The sequence below is a fragment of the Orycteropus afer genome, unplaced genomic scaffold, assembly GCF_000298275.1.
Source record: "Orycteropus afer afer isolate SDZICR_OR568_19922 unplaced genomic scaffold, OryAfe1.0 scaffold00067, whole genome shotgun sequence".
NCBI classification, from domain to species: domain Eukaryota; kingdom Metazoa; phylum Chordata; class Mammalia; order Tubulidentata; family Orycteropodidae; genus Orycteropus; species Orycteropus afer.
The window spans coordinates 3264886-3285636 of NW_006921654.1; the positions used below are offsets into that span (position 1 = coordinate 3264886).

General features: G+C 51.5%; 1 protein-coding gene across 1 annotated transcript; it reads left to right on the top strand.

The window, feature by feature from the left end:
• Nucleotides 1-11199: 11199 nt before the first annotated feature.
• CA7 (carbonic anhydrase 7) lies at nucleotides 11200-19318 on the top strand. Its single transcript, XM_007940228.2, has 7 exons — nucleotides 11200-11239; nucleotides 13743-13940; nucleotides 16984-17102; nucleotides 17806-17901; nucleotides 18006-18068; nucleotides 18593-18748; nucleotides 19196-19318. The coding sequence occupies exons 1-7, from the start codon at nucleotides 11200-11202 to the stop codon at nucleotides 19316-19318; spliced, it is 795 nt and encodes a 264-aa protein (XP_007938419.1).
• The last annotated feature ends 1433 nt before the right edge of the window (nucleotides 19319-20751 follow it).

A 20751-nucleotide genomic window follows, 5' to 3' on the forward strand; every position in this document is an offset into this window, starting at 1 on the left:
AAAGCCCTTTACTTCCTGAAGAGCCACTTTTCAGGAAGAATGTCTATAGGGGTGGGTGAGAAAGAAGGGGGCTCTCCAATGACGCTGGGGGAGAGGGCAAGAGTTGGAGGTCAGTAGACCAGTAGGGAGTTAGATGAGGACTCCTTCTCCTCTGCTTCGCAGACTCTGTAAGCCCCTTCAGGTTAATAATGGCCTGAAATAAGATGAAAATGAGTTCAGATCCCAATGTCCATCCACATCTCACCCTGGGATGGGAACAGAGGAGGGGACACAGTTTGACAGTAATTATGCAATGATGATACATGCAAATTGCCCCTGGGTGGGAGTACACACACACCCATGTCTTCCCTGGCCACTGCCCAGCACCTGTGGGACACGGCTGATGAGAAACAGAGTCATAAGGCTTTCCCAGCTTCTCATGTGCTTATCCTGTCACATTTCCTTCTCTGGCTGGACAGGTGAAATACAAGGATAATAAAATACACCCAGGGAATATGGGAAGGTCAAAAAGCTATGGGTCAGAGTTCACTGTTCAACGTCTCACACTCAGCACAGTCATGGGCCAAATGAGAGGACACACCCCCAAAATTATGGGGGAAGTCATGCTGCCTCTGAAGAAATACATGATTTTGGAAAAGTTTCTGTTAATGCTTTCTGTAAAATAAGATACTTCAGTGTGTTACCCGCATGATGGAGCAAGAAGGCTGCTGGCTAATGGCTAATCCCACTAACTGCTCTTCTAAGCTGTATGACTTTAGGCAACTCTCTCTGTTCTTTTGAACCTCATTGTCCTCATCTATAAAATGTTGTTGTTGTTGTTGGCTGCCATCACAGCAACTCCAACTCATGGCACAACAGAATAAAACAACACCCAGGCCTGTGTCATTCCCACAGTCACTAGCATGTTTGAATACATCACTGTGGCCACTGTGCCAATCCATGTCACCATGTCATCCTCATTGGCTCTCTATTTTGCCAAACATGATGTCTTCCGCCAGCAATTGATCAATTCCTCCAGAGGATGTGTCCAAAGCAAGTAAGTTAGACATTTTGTTGTGATCCATAAGGTTTTCATTGGCTAATTTTGGGGAGTAGACCACCAGGCCTTTTTCCTAGTGTATCTTAGGCCTGAAGCTCTGCTGGAACCTGTCCACCATGGGTGACCCTGCTGGTATATGAAATACTGGTGGCTTAGCTTCCAGCATCATGGCAATACACAGGCCACCACAGTAGAACAAACTGACAGATAAGTGGTGAGGATAATAATAATAATGGCCACCTAATGGAGTTCTGGGGGAGCTCTGGTGGCGTAGTGCCTAAGGCATTAGACTGCTAACCAGAAGGCTGGTGGTTAAAACCCACCGGCCACTCCTGGGAAGGAAGGTTGGACAGTATGACCATAGTCATACTGCCTTGGAAACTCAAGGAGGGGTCGCTATGAGTCAGATGTGACTCGACGGCAGTGACAGCAGTGGAATTCTAGGCATCCTAGTGGTGCAGTTATTAAAGTGCTCAGCTGCTAACCATAAGGTCATTGGTTTGCCCCCACTAGCCACTCCACAGGAGAAAGATGTGGCAGTCAGCTTCTGTAACGATTTCAGCCTTGGAAACTTTATGGGGCAATTCTACTCTGTCCTATAGGGTCCCTATGAGTTGAAATTGACTCATTTCAGTGGCATGGGTTTGTTTTTTTAATGGAGTTCTTATGTGGATTTGCTGGGGGAAAAATATGTGTGAAACATATCAGGACCTGAAACAAAGTAAGAACTCAATACATGTGATCATATGATGATGATGATGATCCATTTGGTGGGGCTACTGGAAGAATAAATGATGCTGTGGTGTGAGATGTTTGGTCTTGATTGTGGCAAAGTATATATAACAAGCCTGGTACATGGTGGGCCCTCAGTACATGTCAGCCGAGCCATTATCTGCTTGGACCTTTCCTGACAGATAACCTGAAAGGGCTCTGGGCCTGGGGAGAGGCAGGGGTTCCCTGGCAGTTACCAGTGTGGATGCTGAGGCCACTAGGCAATCCATGCTGCAGCCTGACCAGCCATTGTTTAGTCGTTGTGGCTTGAGTGAGAGAAATTCCAAAACTGCCAAGAAAGGCAGGTAGCAAGTCATCACCTGGTTTATTGCACCTCCCAGGTTGCCCTTCCCTCTGTGCAAACTGACCAGGTTCATTTAGTGCTGAGGAGAATGAAAATGACAGACCCAGTACCATCATAAAACAGGACCTTTCAGCAAGGGATACAAGCCCCACACCAAACAGCAAAAACCTGGGACACAAAGTGCTACTGCTTAGCTCCCTTGGCACATTGCCCTTATGCCTACCACTCCGTAAGGGTAGTCTTCTGGAAGTAAGGGTGGCTGTGTTGGAGCCACAGAGGCAGACCAGACACAGCTCCTGCCATCTGGGAAGTCAGGGCCCACAGGTGATTTTGTTCCTATTGTGGAGGGCCAAGAATAGAGGTGTCAGACCAAGAGGCCCTGGCCAAATTCATTTGGGCCACTGGCTTGCAAAGTGTGGTCCTGCACTAACAGCGTCAATAACACCTGGAGATTCATTAGAAATGCAAATTCTCAGGCCCCACTTCTTTCTAATAATGTAAATAAGGTGCATGGCACCCTTGTGGAAGTGGTGTTGTTAGACACTGTCGAGTCTCGAGTCGGCTCCAACTCATGGTGACCCTGCGTACAACAGAACGAAACACTGTCTGGTCGCGCACCATCCTCACACTCCGTGCTATACCTGAGGTCATCTTTACAGCCACTGTGTTAATCCATATTGTTGAGGCCCTTCCCCTTTTTGGCTGACCCCACACATTACCAAGCATGATATACTTCTCCAGGGAATGGTCCCTTCTGACAACATGACCAAAGTAGGTGAGACAAAGTCTGGCCATTCTCACTTCCAAGGATCATTCTGGCTGCACTTCTTCCAGAACAGATTTGTTCGTTCTTCTGGCAGTCCATGATATTTTCAGTATTCTTCACCAACACCACAACTCAACGGCATCAACTCTTCTTAGGTCTTCCTTACTCTTTGTCCAGCTTTCACATGGAGGTGGGACCATGCAAATAAGGTGTATGGAATCGTAATGAAAGGATTGGTCAATTTTGCCATCCCACTAAGCTTAACATGAGTCACCCCAGAGACAGAAAGGGAAACCTCACAACCACCAAGAAGAGATAGGAGTGGAACACATTCTTTGGGCCTGGGATCCCTATGTTGAGAACTTCTTTGACCCAGGAGATAGAGAGAGAGAGCTGTAACACTGGAGACAGCAAAAGATAGCAAGGAGCAGCAGCAGAGAAATGGTGGCAGTAGAATCAGGAGACCAACAGCAGATGGCATGGTGGCTTCCTGGCCCACAGAGCAGTAAAGCTAAGTGCCTTTCAGCAAGAGGCTTGTTGGCAGAGTAAGTGCCTCCAGGCACTTGTTGGAGCTAGGTTTGCTGACTCACTGAGCTACAGCTGAGTGCCTTCAGGCCGAGGCTTACCAGTGGAGTGAGGTACCTCCAGGCACTCATAGGTAGAGCTAAGAGAGCTTTGTAACATTTGCCCAAGCAGGGCAGAGGCCAGGCCAAGGGACAGAGGCCCAAAGAGAGGCCTGCCATCGGGCATGGCTGAGAAGAGGCTAAGTGTTCCTGAACCTACAATTGTAACCTGTTGTTGTTGTTGTTATGTGCCGTCGAGTCGGCCCCGACTCATAGCAACCCCTCCTTGGGTTTCCGAGGCAGTATCACTATGGAAGTAGATTGCCCCATCTTCCTTCCGAGGAATGGCTGGTGGGTTTGAACCACCAGCCTTTTGGTTAGCAGTCAAGTGCCTTAGGCACTATGCTACCAGAGCTCCTCGATTGTAACCTATTACTTCCTTAATAAACCCCATATGAGTATGGTCTATGAGTTCTTTGTGGCTGTTGCAACCAACTATTGAACCCAGCAGAGAAATAGAGAGTGCTGTAGGAGAAACGGTTGGTGTCAGAATTGGTAAAAAGATTAGAGAAAAGAAGGAATGTCTGACCTCTGCCCCATAGAAATCAACATAAGCCTTTTAATGCTAATAATAATCCTCCTTCCCCTTGTGAAATTAGAGGCGGTCAGGTGACACTGTCACCATGTAATTTTTATGGTTGGTGTCAGAAGTGGAATTTGTTGCAATGGCTCTAGACTCATGAAAGCACGCAATTTTGTAAGAGAAAGAATAAAAGGGCATGGAAGGTGAAACTTTTGATTCTTAGATGTTTACTTTGTTTGTTCTTCCCTGTGATGGCTGAAAGGAAAGTAAGAGATGTTTTGCTGCAGTTGAGGGGAGAAAATCCACATCCGGAGTGGTCTGAGGCAAATGCTAGCCATTTAAATAAGATGACTGATAGAGGTCTAAGGTCTTCTGGTTCTAAACAGCCAGAGTCCCAAGGCCATCTATATATATGAATAGGAAGATAAGTATGGAAAAGAGAAGATGAAACTGGAATGTTTTAAAAAGGTTTATGTGTTTATTTGAACGTATTCTGGATATTGGGTACTTCTTCTACCTAGTGTTGTAAAACAGACTTACATGTATGACAAAAATAAATATTGAGTATTACAGATTACAGAGAGTATAAGGCCACCTTCAGCCAATACTTAATTAGATATGCTAGAGGGGGAACTTAGATTTGCCCAATAAAAACAGGCTGCTAGTCTGAATGCAGTAGCCCGGTGTATAAAGCAGGGCTTCAAACTGGTTCAAATTGATTCAGTAATTGCCATCATGAACAGGGCCACATATGCATTGCATAGCAACAAACCTGTTGCCAACAGTATTTTGATCCAAGTAGGAAACAAACCCACCACTTGTCTGTTTGTCATACTGGGGTACATGTCCACTGGCACTGGCTTGCATGTTGCTGTGAGGCTGGAAGCTATGCCACTGTCATTTCATACATCAGCGGGGCCCCCCATGGTGGACTGGTTTGAAGCAGAGCTTCCAGACTAAGACAGACTTGGAAGAAAGATGGTGCCATCCACTTCTGACGCAATTCTTCACTGAAAACCTTATGAATAGCAGTGAAACACTGATATATTACTGGAAAACTTTATGAATGTTGTTGTTGTTATTATTTGCCGTCGAGTCGGCCCCGACTCATAGCGATAGCAGTGAAAATTCGTCTGATGTGAGGATGGCATAGGACCAGGCAGTGTTTTGTTCTGGTGTACTTGGGGTCAGTGTGAGTCGGAGCCGACTTAATGGCACCTAACAACAATGACAGGAAACAGCTGTGCCCCACTCAAAGATGGCAGCCAATGGCACCAGTTTGAATATGTCTGTTGCTTTCCAGAGTCCTGTCAGTAATGTTGCTCTCCAAAAGTCCTGCCACAGCCCTCCCACCTGAAAGTTTCAGGAGCTTGATATTATAGATTGAATTATTGGCAAGATTCTAGAGAGCAATACATATTCAAAGCAGCCATCATCTTCGAGCAAGATATAACTTAGTTTCCTACTCAGCTCAAAATACCACATGGGGCAATGGATTTGGTTGCTATGTAATTCTATGCTGCCTTTGTTTTCTACAGCAGTTTGAAGCCCTTATAAAATATTGGGGGCTTAGGTTGAAAACTTGAGCCACACCCAATCTTTCTCACCAGGAAATCTGTATCTGCAAAGACCTCCAGGTCTACTCAGTGCTGCCCAGAAAGCAGGCGATTTGCATTTGAAGGAAGGATCTTCAGGGAATAAAAAAATGACTGTTTTACATTTTAAATTTCAAGCAAGTGGTTTGCCTTTAGATGCCTAGGCAGGAAATAGTCAGTGCCCATCAGAAGAATCCCCTTCTAAGACAAAGAGTTAAAAGGAGCTAGCAAGTAGGCAGCCTGCTATAATCCATTGTGGTAACCACCCAGGTCCACTCAGTGAATGAAAGAGAGAAAATACAACAATGAAGAGAAGGGCTAAGTTCAGACCTGTGCATTGTCACCTGTTGACCTAGCCCACAGGAATGAGGGATGAAAGAAAGAGAGAAAGGGCTGGCTGGTCTGGAAGTTGTATAGACTCCTGAGCCTGTGGTGCCTGTTGACCTAGCCCTTGGAGGCTAGGAATAAGACAGAAAGAGAAAGGGCTGGCTAGTCTGAAGTGCAAGAAAGTGTGTAAACTCCTGAGCCTATGCCTGGCTTAGTCTACAGGGGCTAGGGATGAACTGTCTAGAACCCAACAAAATAAAGAGAAAATTGTTCAACATCATGAGCTGGTATATACTGCTGTAATTTGATGGCCTGCTCTGGACTGGACATTGCTTTGGATTCAGATGCTCAAAAGTTCCAAACAAAACAAGATACTCTTCAGATCGAAGCACATGCTTATCTCCTCAGAGTACTGGGTTGATAGGGACAGGCAATTTAGAATTTGGCTATGCAAAATGGAAGAAAATAAAGGCATGAAGTGGCTGGCTTACACACTTTGGTAAGTGTACGTACACTTAAAATAAGAGGAACAGGGAAGATCCCCACTAAATAAAGTCCTCTTTTTCCTGATAGTTGTCAGGAAGGGAGGAAGGAATGCTGTTAGGATTGTACAATTCAGCTGTGAGTTGTACTTGTAACGTGGTTAATTGTGCTTGTAAAAGCTGTCATTGTAAAAGCAGTAACTGTAAAAAGTTGGACTAAGGGAAGAGGCCCTACTAGATTCGAGTACAGTGGCCAAACCGAAAGTCCCTTCTAGGTTTTGCTAGGCTGACACCTCATGAAGTTCATTCAGAGCAAAGGAATAATCTTCTCTCAGTTAAATTTTCTCAGAAGTCAGAGATGGTAAAGCCAAAATGACTTTTGGAAAACCTGGCCAGATCAAATAAACACCTGCAGCAGACCTGAATGGTTGGTCCCTGAGTAACCTCACCCTGAGGGCTCTTTGCCCTACTGAAGGACTAATTGTTAATAACTATTTTTAAGGAGTAAAATAATTGGGAGGGGGAAATCAGTCTTTCAAGGATAAAAGGCCAGTGGCTAGAAGGGCCAGGAGCTAGCCCTTCCAGCCATAGTCTTTTTAACTCCCATCAAATGATTGTGTGCGACTATGCAAATGAGGTGCTCGTGGCCCACCAAGGGGATAGGATAGCTTGCTAATAATGTATATAAGGTGCATGGCACCCTTGTGGAGGTAGAACCATGCATATAAGGTGTGTGGAACCATAATGGAAGGATTAGTCAGTTTTGCCATCCTTCTAGGCTTGCCGTGAGCCATCTCTGAAGCAGAAAGCGAGACTTCACAACCACCAAGAAGAGACAGGAGCAGAGTGCGTCCTTTGGCCCTTGGATCCCTATGCAGAGAAAGTCCTCTACCCAGGAGACAAACAGAAAGACCTGCAACACCAGAGACATTGAGAGACAGAAGCAGTGGCAAAGAAATGGTGGCAGCAGAACTAGGAGACCAACACCAACAGGAGATAGTGCAGTGGACTTCCTGACCCAAGGGGCTAGATCTGAACACCTTCAGGCCAAGGCTTACTAGCAAACTGAGGTGTCTCTGCGCACTTACCAAACTGAGGTGCTTCTGGGCACTTATGACTGACCTAAAACAGCTTTGTAACATTTGCCAGAATAAGGTAGAGGCCAGGCCAAGGGCCAGAGAGCCAGAGAGAAGCCTACCTGAGGGCACAGCTGGGAAGAGGATGTCCTGATCAAAGAACTGTATCCTAAACGTTCCTGAACCTACAATTGTAACCTGTTACTTCCCTAATAAACCTCGTAACTGTGAGTATGGTCTGTGAGTTCTGTGTAGGCATTGCAACAAATTATCGAACCCAGTAGAGAAGTAGAGTGCCGAGGGAAGTATGGTTGGTGTCAGAATTGGTGTAAAGGTTGGAGAAAGGAGGTCTGTCTGACCTCTGCCCCATAGGAATCAGCCTTAGGCTGTTAGTGCTAATAACGCTTTCCCCTTGTGAAGGTACAGGAGGTCAGCCACACTGCTGTAGTGCCATTTTTACGTGATTCTTCCAAATGTTCAACAACGAATAAGTGTCACTACTAGAATTGGAAAAGGAATGTGTTTGGTTTAAAATGTGTGCCAAAAAAGCTAAGGGAAAGAAAAAAGCAAAGGCCCTAGGATCTAAGGAATGTGTCCTTGGTATCAAGAGCCTCACAGGCATCATCTTACCTGACTCTCCTCACGGCACTCTGGACTCTCTATTCCCATCTTATACATATGGAAACTCAGTCTGAGAGAGGTTAGGCAGCTTGCTTCATGTCACACAGCCTGTGATGCTGGGTGTCCACAGCCCAGGCCCATTCCATCCCATTGCATGAACACACACACACACACATATGTAGAATGGAAATGTTTAAAAAATACAAGGAATTATATTTTTTATGTTAGAGTCTCCAGGCTACAGGGCTTCTAGCCTGGCCCACTGGCCTTGTACATAATATAGAGTAAGGAGGAGGCATGGCTATACCTATTGGTGCAAGCTTGCACATCTATTGTCTCTACTAATGTGCTCAGGGATTCACTTGAGGTGGACAGGGAAGGAATGGTCACCTCATTGTGGAACAGAGGCTGTAGCACCGAAAGGGGAAGTGAGATCTGGCCAAGGTCACTTGATGAGTAAGGTGTGGCTGTACAGGTTGTGCGTGCCCTCCTCTTTGGGCCCTTCACCATCCCTGCCACACACCCCACACCGTCCCCACAAAACAACAAAAACCAGAACCCACCAAGGCTATTGTGAGAACAAAGAGTAAGAGCGGAGAAATCAATTCTGCTTTAAAAATAGCACCTAATTGAGGCTGTGGGGGGCAGGGCAGGGGGCTGAAGCAGGGCACTGACTGTCCCAGATTGACCAGAGTGGGCTGCTGGGACAACAGCTTCATCAGAGAAGAGCCAATTCCATGGGCCCCTCTCACCTGCCTGAGTTGCCAGCAGCCAGAGCAGAAGAGCTGAAGACAGGCAAAAAAAAAAAAAAACGGATCAACTTTTCTTTGGTTGTTAAAGTAACACACACTTTAATTATTTCAAAGGGTACAAAGGAGTCAGCAGTGAAGAGTGTCCCTCCTGACCCATTCTGCACCCTCCCCCACCCCTCAGGGTCAGGTCTCCTCCCTGGAAGCAAACACAGTAGCTGCAAAAAAGGGCTCAAACACAGCAGCGATTGTGAGGGTGGTACAAGACCCAGCAGTGTTTCATTCTGTTGCGTATAGGGTCACTATGACCCAGAACCGGAACCGATTTGACAGTACCTAACAACGCAGCTTCTCTTACGTTCTTCCTTCCAGAGCAAATCTTTGCATATATATATGGAAATGAGAATCCACTTCCTCTCCATGATTTTTGACAATATTGAACAAGAGAATCAGCAATCACTCACTGTGCACCTTCTAGCCCAACACTCAACCTCTCTGAGCTTTGCTATCCTTATCTGTAAAATGGGGTGAAAATCCCTTACAGGTTTGTTATATGGATGAAGCTAGTCACAAGATTGTATGAATAATTCCAATTTTATTTCTTTTAAATACTATAAATAAAATATTGAAAAGACCTGGGTCATTGTGAGGAGGAAGTAGGCCAATGGATCCATCTGAGCCCAGCCCCAGGCTCCTAAGAGTGTTGGTACTCCCTCAGGAGAAGGGTGGCTGGTGGCCTAAAGATGGCATTCCTGGCTTGGAGGCCTGGGGCCTTGACAATGTTGGAGTCACTGTCACATGTTGGTCTCAGGGGCCACCCCTGCATCTCTGTCATGAGTCCCTGGCCCCCAACCTAGGGTTAGATTTCTCTTAAGGGGCCCTTCCCACTCCTGGGCCAGTGAGAGACATCTCAGCAGGGCTAAGAAGTCATTGATATCAACCAATCAGCCAACCAGTCATCAGTTAGTCACCACCACTCTATCTGGCAACCATGGACAAGACCCTGGAATAGTCTAGTCAAGGTCTGCCCAGCAGACATTCTACTAATGGCCCTTCTACTCCTGCTGGATACAGGGGCCCATGTGGGATCATTTGTCCATCCAGCCACCCAACTATCTTCCCCAAACCACCTGCTGAGGCCTGGCCAGAGGCAAGCCCCTTCCTTGGCATGCTGGCCACATCCTAAAATGAATCAAATGAGGCTGGCTGAAACCAGTGGGTGGGAGGCAGAGGACATCCCAGGTGGAGGGCTTGATGCAAGGACCAGGGCTCACAGGTGGGAATATGCTGGGCCCAGGCAGGCACTGAAATGGAGTGGAGTACAGGGTGGAGGGGCTGAGCCGTGGGCATCAAGGAGAGGAAGGACAAAGAACGGGCGTAGAGGAACAGGCAGAGGCCCCAACAGAAGAAAGAAGCATTAGAGAGAATGAGAAGGTGCTGGGCCTCAGACCTGGTTCTGTGGAGAAGTCAGATGGTGTCTGTCTGTTCTCACTGGTTCATGCTACTTGCCCCCACTCCCCACTTGGGGGCTCTGGTTCCGCCTGGGTCAGGGGTTTGAGTTGCCCACACTCTCCTAGTAGTCCTGCCCCCCATGCCTCTACTGCAGAGCTCTCAGACATACGCCCCCTCACTGAACCCCCCCCCCCCCAGTTACCCTGAGACTCAAGGGAAAATGGTAAGGAACATGGTGTTTACAGGAGACTCCCTTGCTGGGTGACTCTGGGCAAGGAACTGCTGCACCTCTGTGAGCCCCAGGAAGTTCTGGACTACCTAAAGTGGTTGGGTAGCTGAGATGGTTAAATGAGAGGAAGGCCCTGCACCTGCTACAGTGCCTGGCAAACAGGGAAGCCTCCAGCTCTGGTCATTGGTGGTCAGTGCCATCAGGGACCAGAGCGCAGGTCCCCAGCAGTGGGATTCAAGGCTCTAGGACAAACTTGGTTAAGGGAGGGGGTGTGGGGGACCAGGGCAAGCCCACAGCAGTGGTGGCTGACGTCTCAGCGCCCATCCACTTGCTGGGGAAAACAAGGTGAGTCGTCAGGTCATGTGGATGAGGGGGAGACACTCATCTCCCCCTGACCCCTCATCTCGACTCCCAGGTCTACGCCTGGACGGCGGCGGGGGAGGGGCGGGGCCGGCCTCTTTCGCCCTGCTGCAGGGTGGAGAAGTCAGGGGGGGCAGAGGGGGCGGGTCCCCTGAGAACTGCTCCTCCCGCCCGCTGTCGCTTTAAGAGGCTCTCCGCGCAGCAAGCAGGGCCGGAGCCGCAGTCCGAGCGAGCGGAACCGAGCCGAGCGGACAGGTGCACTGCTGCAGGGACGGCAGCGGCATGACTGGCCACCACGGCTGGGGCTACGGCCAGGACGACGGTAGGCGCAGACCCCGGCCCACCCCAACCTTCTCGATCTCTTCCCTTATGCTCATCTGGACCCGCAAGCCCCCAGCTCCAGGCAGGACTGGGACACCCCCCCCCCCTTCAGCCCTGGGAGCCCGGCCCACCCACTCGCCTCGAACCCTGGCTTCCCCGTGCTCGGCGCAAAGTCCGCGCTATGCGCGGGTGGCCTCACCGCAAGCGAGCGTCAGGCAGGCTGAGAGCGTCCTGCCGCCTCCTCCGCGCAGCCCTTAACTGCCTTGCTCGCTCCGACCCTCGCTCACTCACCCTTGGCGTGCGCAGCTGGGTGGAGGTAGCCCCGGGCCACCGGGGTTGGTCGCGGCAGAGCGCTGTGCGCGGATGTCTGTGCGGGGAGCGCTCACGGCGTGTGGCAGGGACCTTGGGGGAGCTGAACTCCGCGTGGGCAAGGGCGCGGTGTCCCTGGGAGAGAATTGACCCGCGGGAGTATCTGAGCACCGTGCTGACTGGTGAGGGAAGGGGGCACTTGGCGGTGCATGCATGTGTGTGGGCGTCCACGCACAGAGCAGGGTGTCTGAGTACTTCTGGGTAGGAGCCTTGGGAACCCGTGAGCGGCACAGCCTCCTGGTCTGATCCTGCCTCAGTTTCCTTAGGATGCAGTGGAAGAGAGAAGAGGCAGAAGGTGAGAGCCCGATGGCTCGAGTGTGGATCTAGGGCAAACCAACTCCATTCTGGGCTATTTCCCACCAAGGGGCCGGGGGCGGGGGACGGGAAGGGTCCAGTCCTGGCTCAGTTTCCCCCATTCCCCAAACGACCAGGATCCAGGCTTGGAGGAGGAACCTGGAAACCTAGGCAGTGTAAGTGGAGGTGGGAAGAAGGGAAAGTGTTAGTGGGAGAAGCATCCTCCATCCCCACTTTCTCTGGGAAAAGGCAGCTACCCTGAGGAGGAGGCTGGGCTGAAGTCTGGGGGTTAGGAGTTTGCAGTGGGCCGGAGGGAATCAGTGAGGTGCTATGGGGACTCTCGCCCCTGTTGAGCCCCTCAGGATACAGGAGCATATTTGAGGTGAGGGAAGAAGCCTAGATCTTCCGAGCATGCAGGAGCTAGAAAGAGGAAAAAGACATTCAGAGAATGGCCACAGAGAGCAGCAGAGATGGAGAGGCAGGGAAGCAGGTTGGCAGATCCCGTGGAAGACCATGCCCTCTCCCCCAGCACTTGTGTGCACAGCTCCCAACCGGCTTCCAGGTGCTGCCCCTGGCTCCAGCCCTCCTTGCTAGTCCTGCCCACCAGCTCTGAACATCCAATGTCCAGCAAGGCCCTGACCCTCACCTAGCCAACCCAGGTGGCCCAGTCTGGGGGCAAAGAGGAAGGACAGAGGACAGAGGTGCTGGCATGCGGCAGTGCTCACAGGACTTCAAAAATAACCCAGTGGGGCCGGCCGCGATTCTGAGTCATCCACTGGGGACACTGCTCTGTCGGCACCTGCTGCTGTTTTCCCAGGAAAACTTAAGAAGCCAAAAAGGGGGAGAAGCACCAGCCGGCAGTGACTCTAAAAATAGGCTGCATCTCAGGATGTTCCCCAGGGAGATGCAGAGCCTCTCGGCTGCAGATGGAGCCTCTGGGAGGCAGGTGGTGGGCGCCCGTGGGCATGGATGTGCAGGTGTGGGTGTCACGGGCATGTGTTTGCTATGGGCCCTTCATGCAGACCTGAGTTAGTGACAAGGGGTATTTGTGTGTGAGAGTGCATATGCATGTGTCCGATGTGGTCTGCTGTGTGTGTGTGTACATGTGTGTGTTGGTGGGCCTGGTGAGCTCCGGTCACTATGCACGTATGTGTGCCCATATGAAGATCTCTATGGACCTATAGGCCTGTGCCTGGGGAGGGAGGCTGGGGGCAGTACATGCATGTGTTGCATGTTTACATCAGTGTCTAAGTGTGTGTGTGTGTGTGTGTATACACGTGCATGCACCCACACATGCGTGTATGTGGTCCTCAGTTCCTTCATCTGTGAAATGGGGATCATGGTAGTTTCTACTTCACAGGAGTGGTGAGGTGCCAATGAGCAAATGCGTGTGACAGACAGGAGCTTCTGTTATTATTATCCCTGACTCTAGTACTTATGTTCTGCTCTCTGGGTGCAGGGATTGGCCAGACACCTGGCAGGGTCAGGCCGGAGACTTCAGAGGACCGAGGGCCTCCTGAGTGTGTGTTAGATGTTAGGGAGACTCACTGCCCAGCACCACCCCTGAGCCTATAGCTGTGTTATGCTCCCTTCCATGCCGAGCCTCTCTGGGCCTAACAGCACTGGGAGGTGAGCTTCAGTGAGATCATTTCACAGACAAGAAAATGGAGGCTGAGAGGGGAGGTGCCAGTGCTGGGATTGAGAACTCTAGGCTGTGCAGCCCTAAAGGAGGGGCTGCTTGCCTCTAAAAGGATGCCAGGAGACCACCCCCCTCATGGGAGCCCTCAGCCTGCAGTCCAGAGATCTGAGCTGGCCTGAGCCCTGCCCCACACCACCTGCAGGCCCCTCACAGTGGCACCAGCTGTATCCCATTGCCCAGGGCAACCGCCAGTCACCCATCAACATCGTGTCCAGCCAGGCCATGTACTCACCCAGCCTACGGCCACTGGAGCTTTCCTATGAGGCCTGCACATCCCTCAGCATCACCAACAATGGCCATTCTGTCCAAGTGGACTTCAATGACAGCGATGACCGTACTGGTGAGTGGCCCTTGCCAAGCCTGCCTCCTGTCCTAACCTTGGTCAGGCATGTCATGGTGGGAAAGGGGGCACCCCTGCTTACTAGCTATGAAGTCTCAGGCTGAGCTTCACTTACCTTATCCATAAAATGGAAGCAATGCAACCTCATCTCGAGGATTGTGGAGAGGAAAGATGAAGAACTGAAATGATGTTTGTAGTGCTAGCACACACAGGTGCTTAAGAAATGCTAGTGGCCTTCCTCTCCTTCCATTTAGTGCTTTAGCTGGGGCTTGTTTTCAATCCCCACCCCGCCACTGACCTGCTGTGTGGCCAAAGGACAAACCCTCCTCTTTGTGCAGTGTGGCCAGGCCCAGCAAGAAGGGAAGGGAATGGTCTGAGTGCCAGGCCTGTGGCTAAGATCTCAGATAGCATGTTTTTTTTTCCTCTCAAGAACCCACTTCTCAGGTGGGCAAGTGGAGGCTCAAGGAGCTGGAGAGTATCAGAACCAGCCTGGCTCCAAAAGTCTTTCTCTCCAACCCACCCACAATCTCAAAGTTCCAACCAGCGTGGCCCAGAGAGAGCCCAGAGGGAACTCACGGCAGCTTCTGAGGCCTCTTTGTCCTGGGATTAGAGTCCAGGTTCTTTCATGATAAATTCCTAGGCAGAAGGGATTTTGTCCTTATGACCAAGCCTGTGGAGGGTGGAGTGGGAAGAGAAGGGAACCTGCTAGAGCTTCTTGTGTAAGGAAGTCACTCTGCTCTTCTCCCTCCTCCACAAACACACTGAAAGCACTTAAATTTCAAATAGAGAATCAAAAGGCAAAGAGGGGAAGCCAGACCTTTCATGACAAACCAAACCTACTGTTACCCACTATATTCCAACTTATAGTGACCCTATAGCACAAAGTAGAACTGCCCCATAGGGTTTCCAAGGCTGTAAATCTTTATGTAAGCAGACTGCCTCGCCTTTCTTCTGCAGAGCAGCTGCTGAATTCGAACTGCCGACCTTGTTGTTAGCAATCAAATGCTTTAACTACTCTGCCACAAGAGCCCCTTTTTTTCATGAAGAAGGTGATCTTAATTGCTTAGCCCTGAGTTCCTAGTAGGCTAGGGAAAAAAGGAAAGGATCAGTCCCGTTCTTGTTGCAAAAAAGAGGAAGTTCAACAGATCGTCAGGAGAGAGAGAGGAAACATTTCCCAGTACTGATTCTAAGAAAAACCTCTTACCCAGAGCTTTGGGGAGAGGACGTGGGGTCCTAGATGACCCTACTTAATGGTTTGCTGATATCAAGTCAGCTATTGATACCTATCAGGAGTTCTGGCAGTGTTGTGTCTAAGGCATTTAACTGCTGACCAGAAGGCTAGCAGTTCAAACCCACCAGCCACTCCTCAGAAGGAAGGTTGGGCAATCTACTTCTGTATAGATACCACCTCGGAAACACAAGGAGAGATCGCTATGAGTCGGGTCCGACTCTACGGCACATAACAACATCAGTAGCTCAGTGAAGGCAACTGTCAGGGGCAAGGCCAAGTGGCATGCCTGTGGACTACTGATTGTCCAGCCTGAAGCAAGCCAGAGTGCCTAGGCCTAAGAGGGCAGGGGCCAATGGAAAGAGGCTCAAGGGTGAGATAATTGGGGCTCCACCACTCACTAACTGTGTGGCCTCAGACCTACATCTGTCCAGCGGGGGTAACAGTGTGGCCCCCTCAGGGTTGCTGTAGGGGTTAAATGGGTTGATGCAAGCAGAGTGCTGGGCACATGGTGAGTCCATAGGGAATGACAGCATGGCCTGTGGTTAGGACAGAGGGTGGAGGCTGAGGGAGCTGGACTCAAGGGGTCTAGGAGGGGCTTCCCTCCTGGGGAGACCTCACTCTGGGGTCCCAGTGGGGTTTTCTCCGAGGGGCAGGCCCCCACAAGCTTTATCAGGGAGCTCAGCCTCTAGGCCCAGTTGCTCTTGCCTCCCCAGAACAGGACAGCCTGATTAGGGCCCTGCTCAGAGCCACCACCCCCAGACCACCCTTGTCAATCAACTGCCCGGCATCACCTAAACAGCCCCTGCTTCTCAGATAAGGCAGGACAGCAAAGAGGACCTCTGGGCTGCCTCGTCCTCCTTCTCAAGGGGCCCCCAAAGGATGACGCCCTGCCCTGGTCACCCGTGGTAGAGGGGCCCCGTGGAACTCTGAGCTCAGGGCCGTCACCTGATCCAGGGGCTCACATTCAGGCCTGGCTGGGGTGCCCTCATGGGCCAGATCCCTTTCAGCTGGAAATCCAATCAGTCCCAGGAGGCCCTGTGTGTGGCCCCAGCTCACCAGGCATTGGGGTGGGAAAGTCACAAAACCAACATAAGTGGAGACCCACCACAAAGAAGGTGTTGGTGGGGAGGGCACTGGTTGGACTTGGGCCTGGCCAGGAGAATGGGGACCCTATAGGCTCTTCTGCTGGGGTAACACTGGGGATCGGGGGCCCCATTTATTCCTCTTCATTCCATTTGTTCCAACATTCTGGGGCAACAATGCAGCCTGCTGATTAGGAGCTTGGGCTTTGGACTTAGGAGATACAGACTCATCCTAGTTCAGTGCTTTGCTGTATGACCTTGGACAAACGCCTTACCTTCTTGGTGCCTCAGTTTTTATAGAACAGAGGTAATAATAGGTTCTGTTCTCCTGGGCTACTGTGAAGACTAAACAAGGTAGTCCTTTGTACCCAGCCCTGGGTCGGGGCTCTTGACATGGAAGGCCTGCTGTTAGTGGTAATGGGGGCCTGGGAGGTGAAGGTCCAGCCTCCACGAGAAATTGGGCAAGAGTGAGGAAGATGGCCAGCTGGAGAGGTATTCTCTATGGGTCCCAGACTTCTCTGCCCCTGTAGTTTGCCAGAGTCTCCTCCCTGGCTCAACTAAGGGCAGAGTTAGTTGGATGGGGACTGAGCCGGGTCCAGCCAGCCCAACACATTTTACAAATGAAAAATGTATCCGTCTCCTGGGTGGCTGCCCTGATCCTGGAGCTGCTGCCCACCAGGCGTGTGGGTCCTCTCACACCAATGCTACCCTACCCTACTTCTGCCCTCAGTGGTGACTGGGGGCCCCCTGGACGAGCCCTACCGGCTCAAGCAGTTCCACTTCCACTGGGGTAAGAAGGACGACATGGGCTCCGAGCACACGGTGGATGGCAAATCATTCCCCAGCGAGGTAAGGGCCCTGGTTCTCTGACCCTCCGCTACTGTGGGGAAGGAGTGGGGCACTAGGCTGTCAGGGGCATAAAGGGTGCCTGAGGTGGGGTTCTGGAGGGGGTAAGGAGAGCACCTAGGGGCCTGGGGAGAGGAGCCTTCATCCACTCTCTGCCTACTGCTCTCCTGGTCTGTATGCCTGAAGGGCAAATCCGTCCCACCTTGCCCTTCCTGACAAACCTTCAAGGACTCTCCACCATTAATCATTTCTTAGCTGGACGTTCAAGGCCCTGAATCAACTGGCTTTACCCACCCTCATCTTCCCCTGACCTCTCCCCACAGAGACCTACATGTGACGAATCTGCTGCCCACACCTGGCTCAGTCATACCTTCAGGCTTTTGCCTCTGCGATTCTCTCTGGAACACTGTTCCCCAAGGGCTCCATCTTATAACCCTCTGCTTATTTTCTGGACTCAGTTGCAGATGCCACCTCCTCGGAGAGGTGTCACCCAGCATTCTCTGTCTCACAGCTAGGTCACTGAAGGGCAGGGCCTGAGAAATTTCCTCTGAGTCCCGAGCAGGGTGGCTCTCCTGGGCTCCCCTGGCCTCCCAGGACCCCAGGTGCAAAGGTGCCAGATGTCTGGTAGCAATGAGAGAAGCGTGGCTCAGAGCCCGCAATGCCCAGGAGGTGCTGAGCACGGGCCTGGCCTGTTGTTGCCCCGTAGCTGCACCTGGTTCATTGGAATGCCAAGAAGTACAGCACATTTGGGGAGGCAGCCTCAGCACCCGACGGCCTGGCTGTGATTGGGGTCTTCTTGGAGGTGAGTGGTCGATTCCTGGAACCAAGAGGGGCATGGAAGGCCTGGCACTGCCCCAGTTCCAGAACACCGTCAGTGATGGGCTCACAGTGCCCTCCCCTTTGCAGACAGGGGATGAGCACCCCAGTATGAACCGGCTGACAGATGCGCTCTACATGGTCCGGTTTAAGGTGAGACCAGCGGCCTAAGCCCACCATGCCCCTACCCAGAACAGCCTGGTGGAGAGGGAGGAAGAGGCTGGATCACAGAGTAGGCCCATCCAGTCCCCACTTCTGGCAGCAAACCCTCACTGAGAGGAAGGGTGCGGGAGAGCACCTGGAGTGCCCTGTGGCTGACCCCTCTTCATCTGGGCAGTGGCCCCTTAGGTGCTCACCTTGCAGCCTGACTGGGTGTAGGGCTGATTGTAGCTTGTCACATTAATAGTGGGTCTGGCTTAGGGAGGAGGCAGCTGAGGACAAGGGAGATGACATAGGGGCCAACAGGCTCCAGGAGTCTCAGCCTGTCCATATAAGCAAGCATGTGGAGGGGGCCTGGCCCAGGCTGGAAGATGGCATCTGGGATCACAAATATTTACCCATGATTTGCATCAGTGGACCAAGGAAATCCGGCCAATGGAAGTGAGTGGGGAAGCTGCTGGTCTGGTCCTGGTATGAGGTCTGTGCTGATTCTCGGGCCCCCCCACACCCTGCCACAGGGCACCAAGGCCCAGTTCAGCTGCTTCAACCCCAAGTGCCTCCTGCCCACCAGCCGGCACTACTGGACCTACCCCGGCTCCCTGACGACACCCCCACTGAGTGAGAGCGTCACCTGGATTGTGCTTCGGGAGCCCATCTGTGTCTCTGAGAGGCAGGTGGGTCCTCCCAGAGCACCAGAGAGAGGACCTTCACTTGGCCCACCACAGGTGGTGTGACTGTCACACCACCAACTATGGCCACAGGTCCCACCATCAAGGCATCCACCTATTGCTAATGAATGTTCAGATTCTTGGTTGGGGGGCAACTTGACTGTTAGTCATTAAGACCTAGACACAGGCAGGAAGAGGAGATCTCTGGATCCTGGGATCACTCTTACTGTATTAGAATCTCATCAGTCTTAGAAGGAATTGGAACTGAAACCGATTCAGACGCCTTTAGTGAGTAAGCAAGTGAGATTAGGGGTCCAAAGAAGAGCATGAGTGGGGAAAAAGGAGGGAGGGGCAGAGCTGGCTGACCAGGGAATACTAGACGGTGCACCTGGGGTCAGAGAGGACCACAGCATGCCCCGTTCTGCCCTGAGCATCCTCCTCTGCCTCCTCAAGATGGAGAAGTTCCGGAGCCTGCTTTTTACCTCAGAGGATGACGAGAGGATCCACATGGTGAATAACTTTCGGCCACCACAACCACTGAAGGGCCGTGTGGTCAAGGCCTCCTTCCGGGCCTGAGCACCTGCCCAACTAACCATTAGGGCGCCATCTTCCCAAGGGCTTCCATGTCAGCGGACACCAAACTATGTGAGGCTCCCTGCCTGGGGGTGCTGTGGACACCCTCAAGCCAGCTTGTTCCTTGGCCACTCTGGAGACTTTCAAGTCAGGGGCTCCCTTCAGCTGCCTTGAGGACAAGAAGGACAGAAGCTGAATGGGGTCCAAACCCCACTCTCCAAGACCCAAAGGCCCCTAAGAATATCTTCTTGTCTTCCCCACTGACAGTAGCAGCAGCTGCCCTAAGCCCACACTGTGATGGACAAGTCCATGTTCCTGGGGTAGGCGGCTGACACTGCCAGAAAGACTCAAGCAATAATTAGAGGTGGGCAGAACTGCCCTCTCAGTGTTACCTCTTCTGCAGGCCTCTGCCGTGCATGCACCTCACTGCCAGGCCATTAAAATGAGCACCCAGCCTGCTGGAGGTGACATGGCCTTCTCCTTCCAGCCACCTGCTGTGTCAGGCAGGCCTGGCTACAGCTTATGTAGTATCTCCCCTCATCCCCCACTCAACCACCAAAGCCACTCACATGTCAATCCATCCTATGCATTAATTAATAAACTCATCCATCCATGCAACAAATATCAGTTGAACGCCTGTGGTATGCCAAGTCCTGTTCTTGGCATCAGGGAGCCAATGATGGTGTGTCAAGACAGAATGTTGAGAGGAATGTAGGCACCAAGTGGTTTGTTACAGTGAAAGTGGAGGTTATAAACGGGGCTGTTGGTGAATAAGAAAGGGGGAGCCTACCTTGTGGGGGTTGCCAGGCATCAGAATCAATTAGATGTCAACTGATTTGGGGTTTTGTTCTTTTGCCTTATTTGAGGAAGAAATTAAACATCAGTATTTCAGAGCAGCTGGGTCCTGGGTGCCACAAACAGTTTGCACTTGATACTAAAGGTCAGTGCTTTGAACCCACCCAGTGGCTCCACAGGAGAAAGCCCTGGTGACCTGTTTCCATAAAGATTACAGCCAAGACAGCCCTGTGGGGCAGTTCTGCTCATATCTGCGACCTTGAAGGGTAAATAGCCATGGCCAGCCCTTAAGGGACCCTCAGCCGTTTGCAGCAGCAGTGGCTGTGGCCTTTAGGCGACCCTCTCCCCAGGCCTCTGCACCAACAGCGATGGTGGTAACCATGGGATTGGGGGTCAAGTCTTCCACAGAAGAAGCTCCAGAAGGGCTGGGTCCTCAGACCCACCTTACCTACTGAGCCCCACCCCAGAGAAGGGAGACATCCTGGGGCCCAGGGCCTGGCTTCTCCAGGAGATGCTTTGGAGGGAACCTGTGTCCCTCCCCTGGGTGTAGTCTCAGCATGCTATGGGTACTGGCCTGGGCTTTCTTTGAAGGCCACCCCTGGCTATTACTGGGGAGAAGCGAGGGGTGCTTGCTGGGGTCT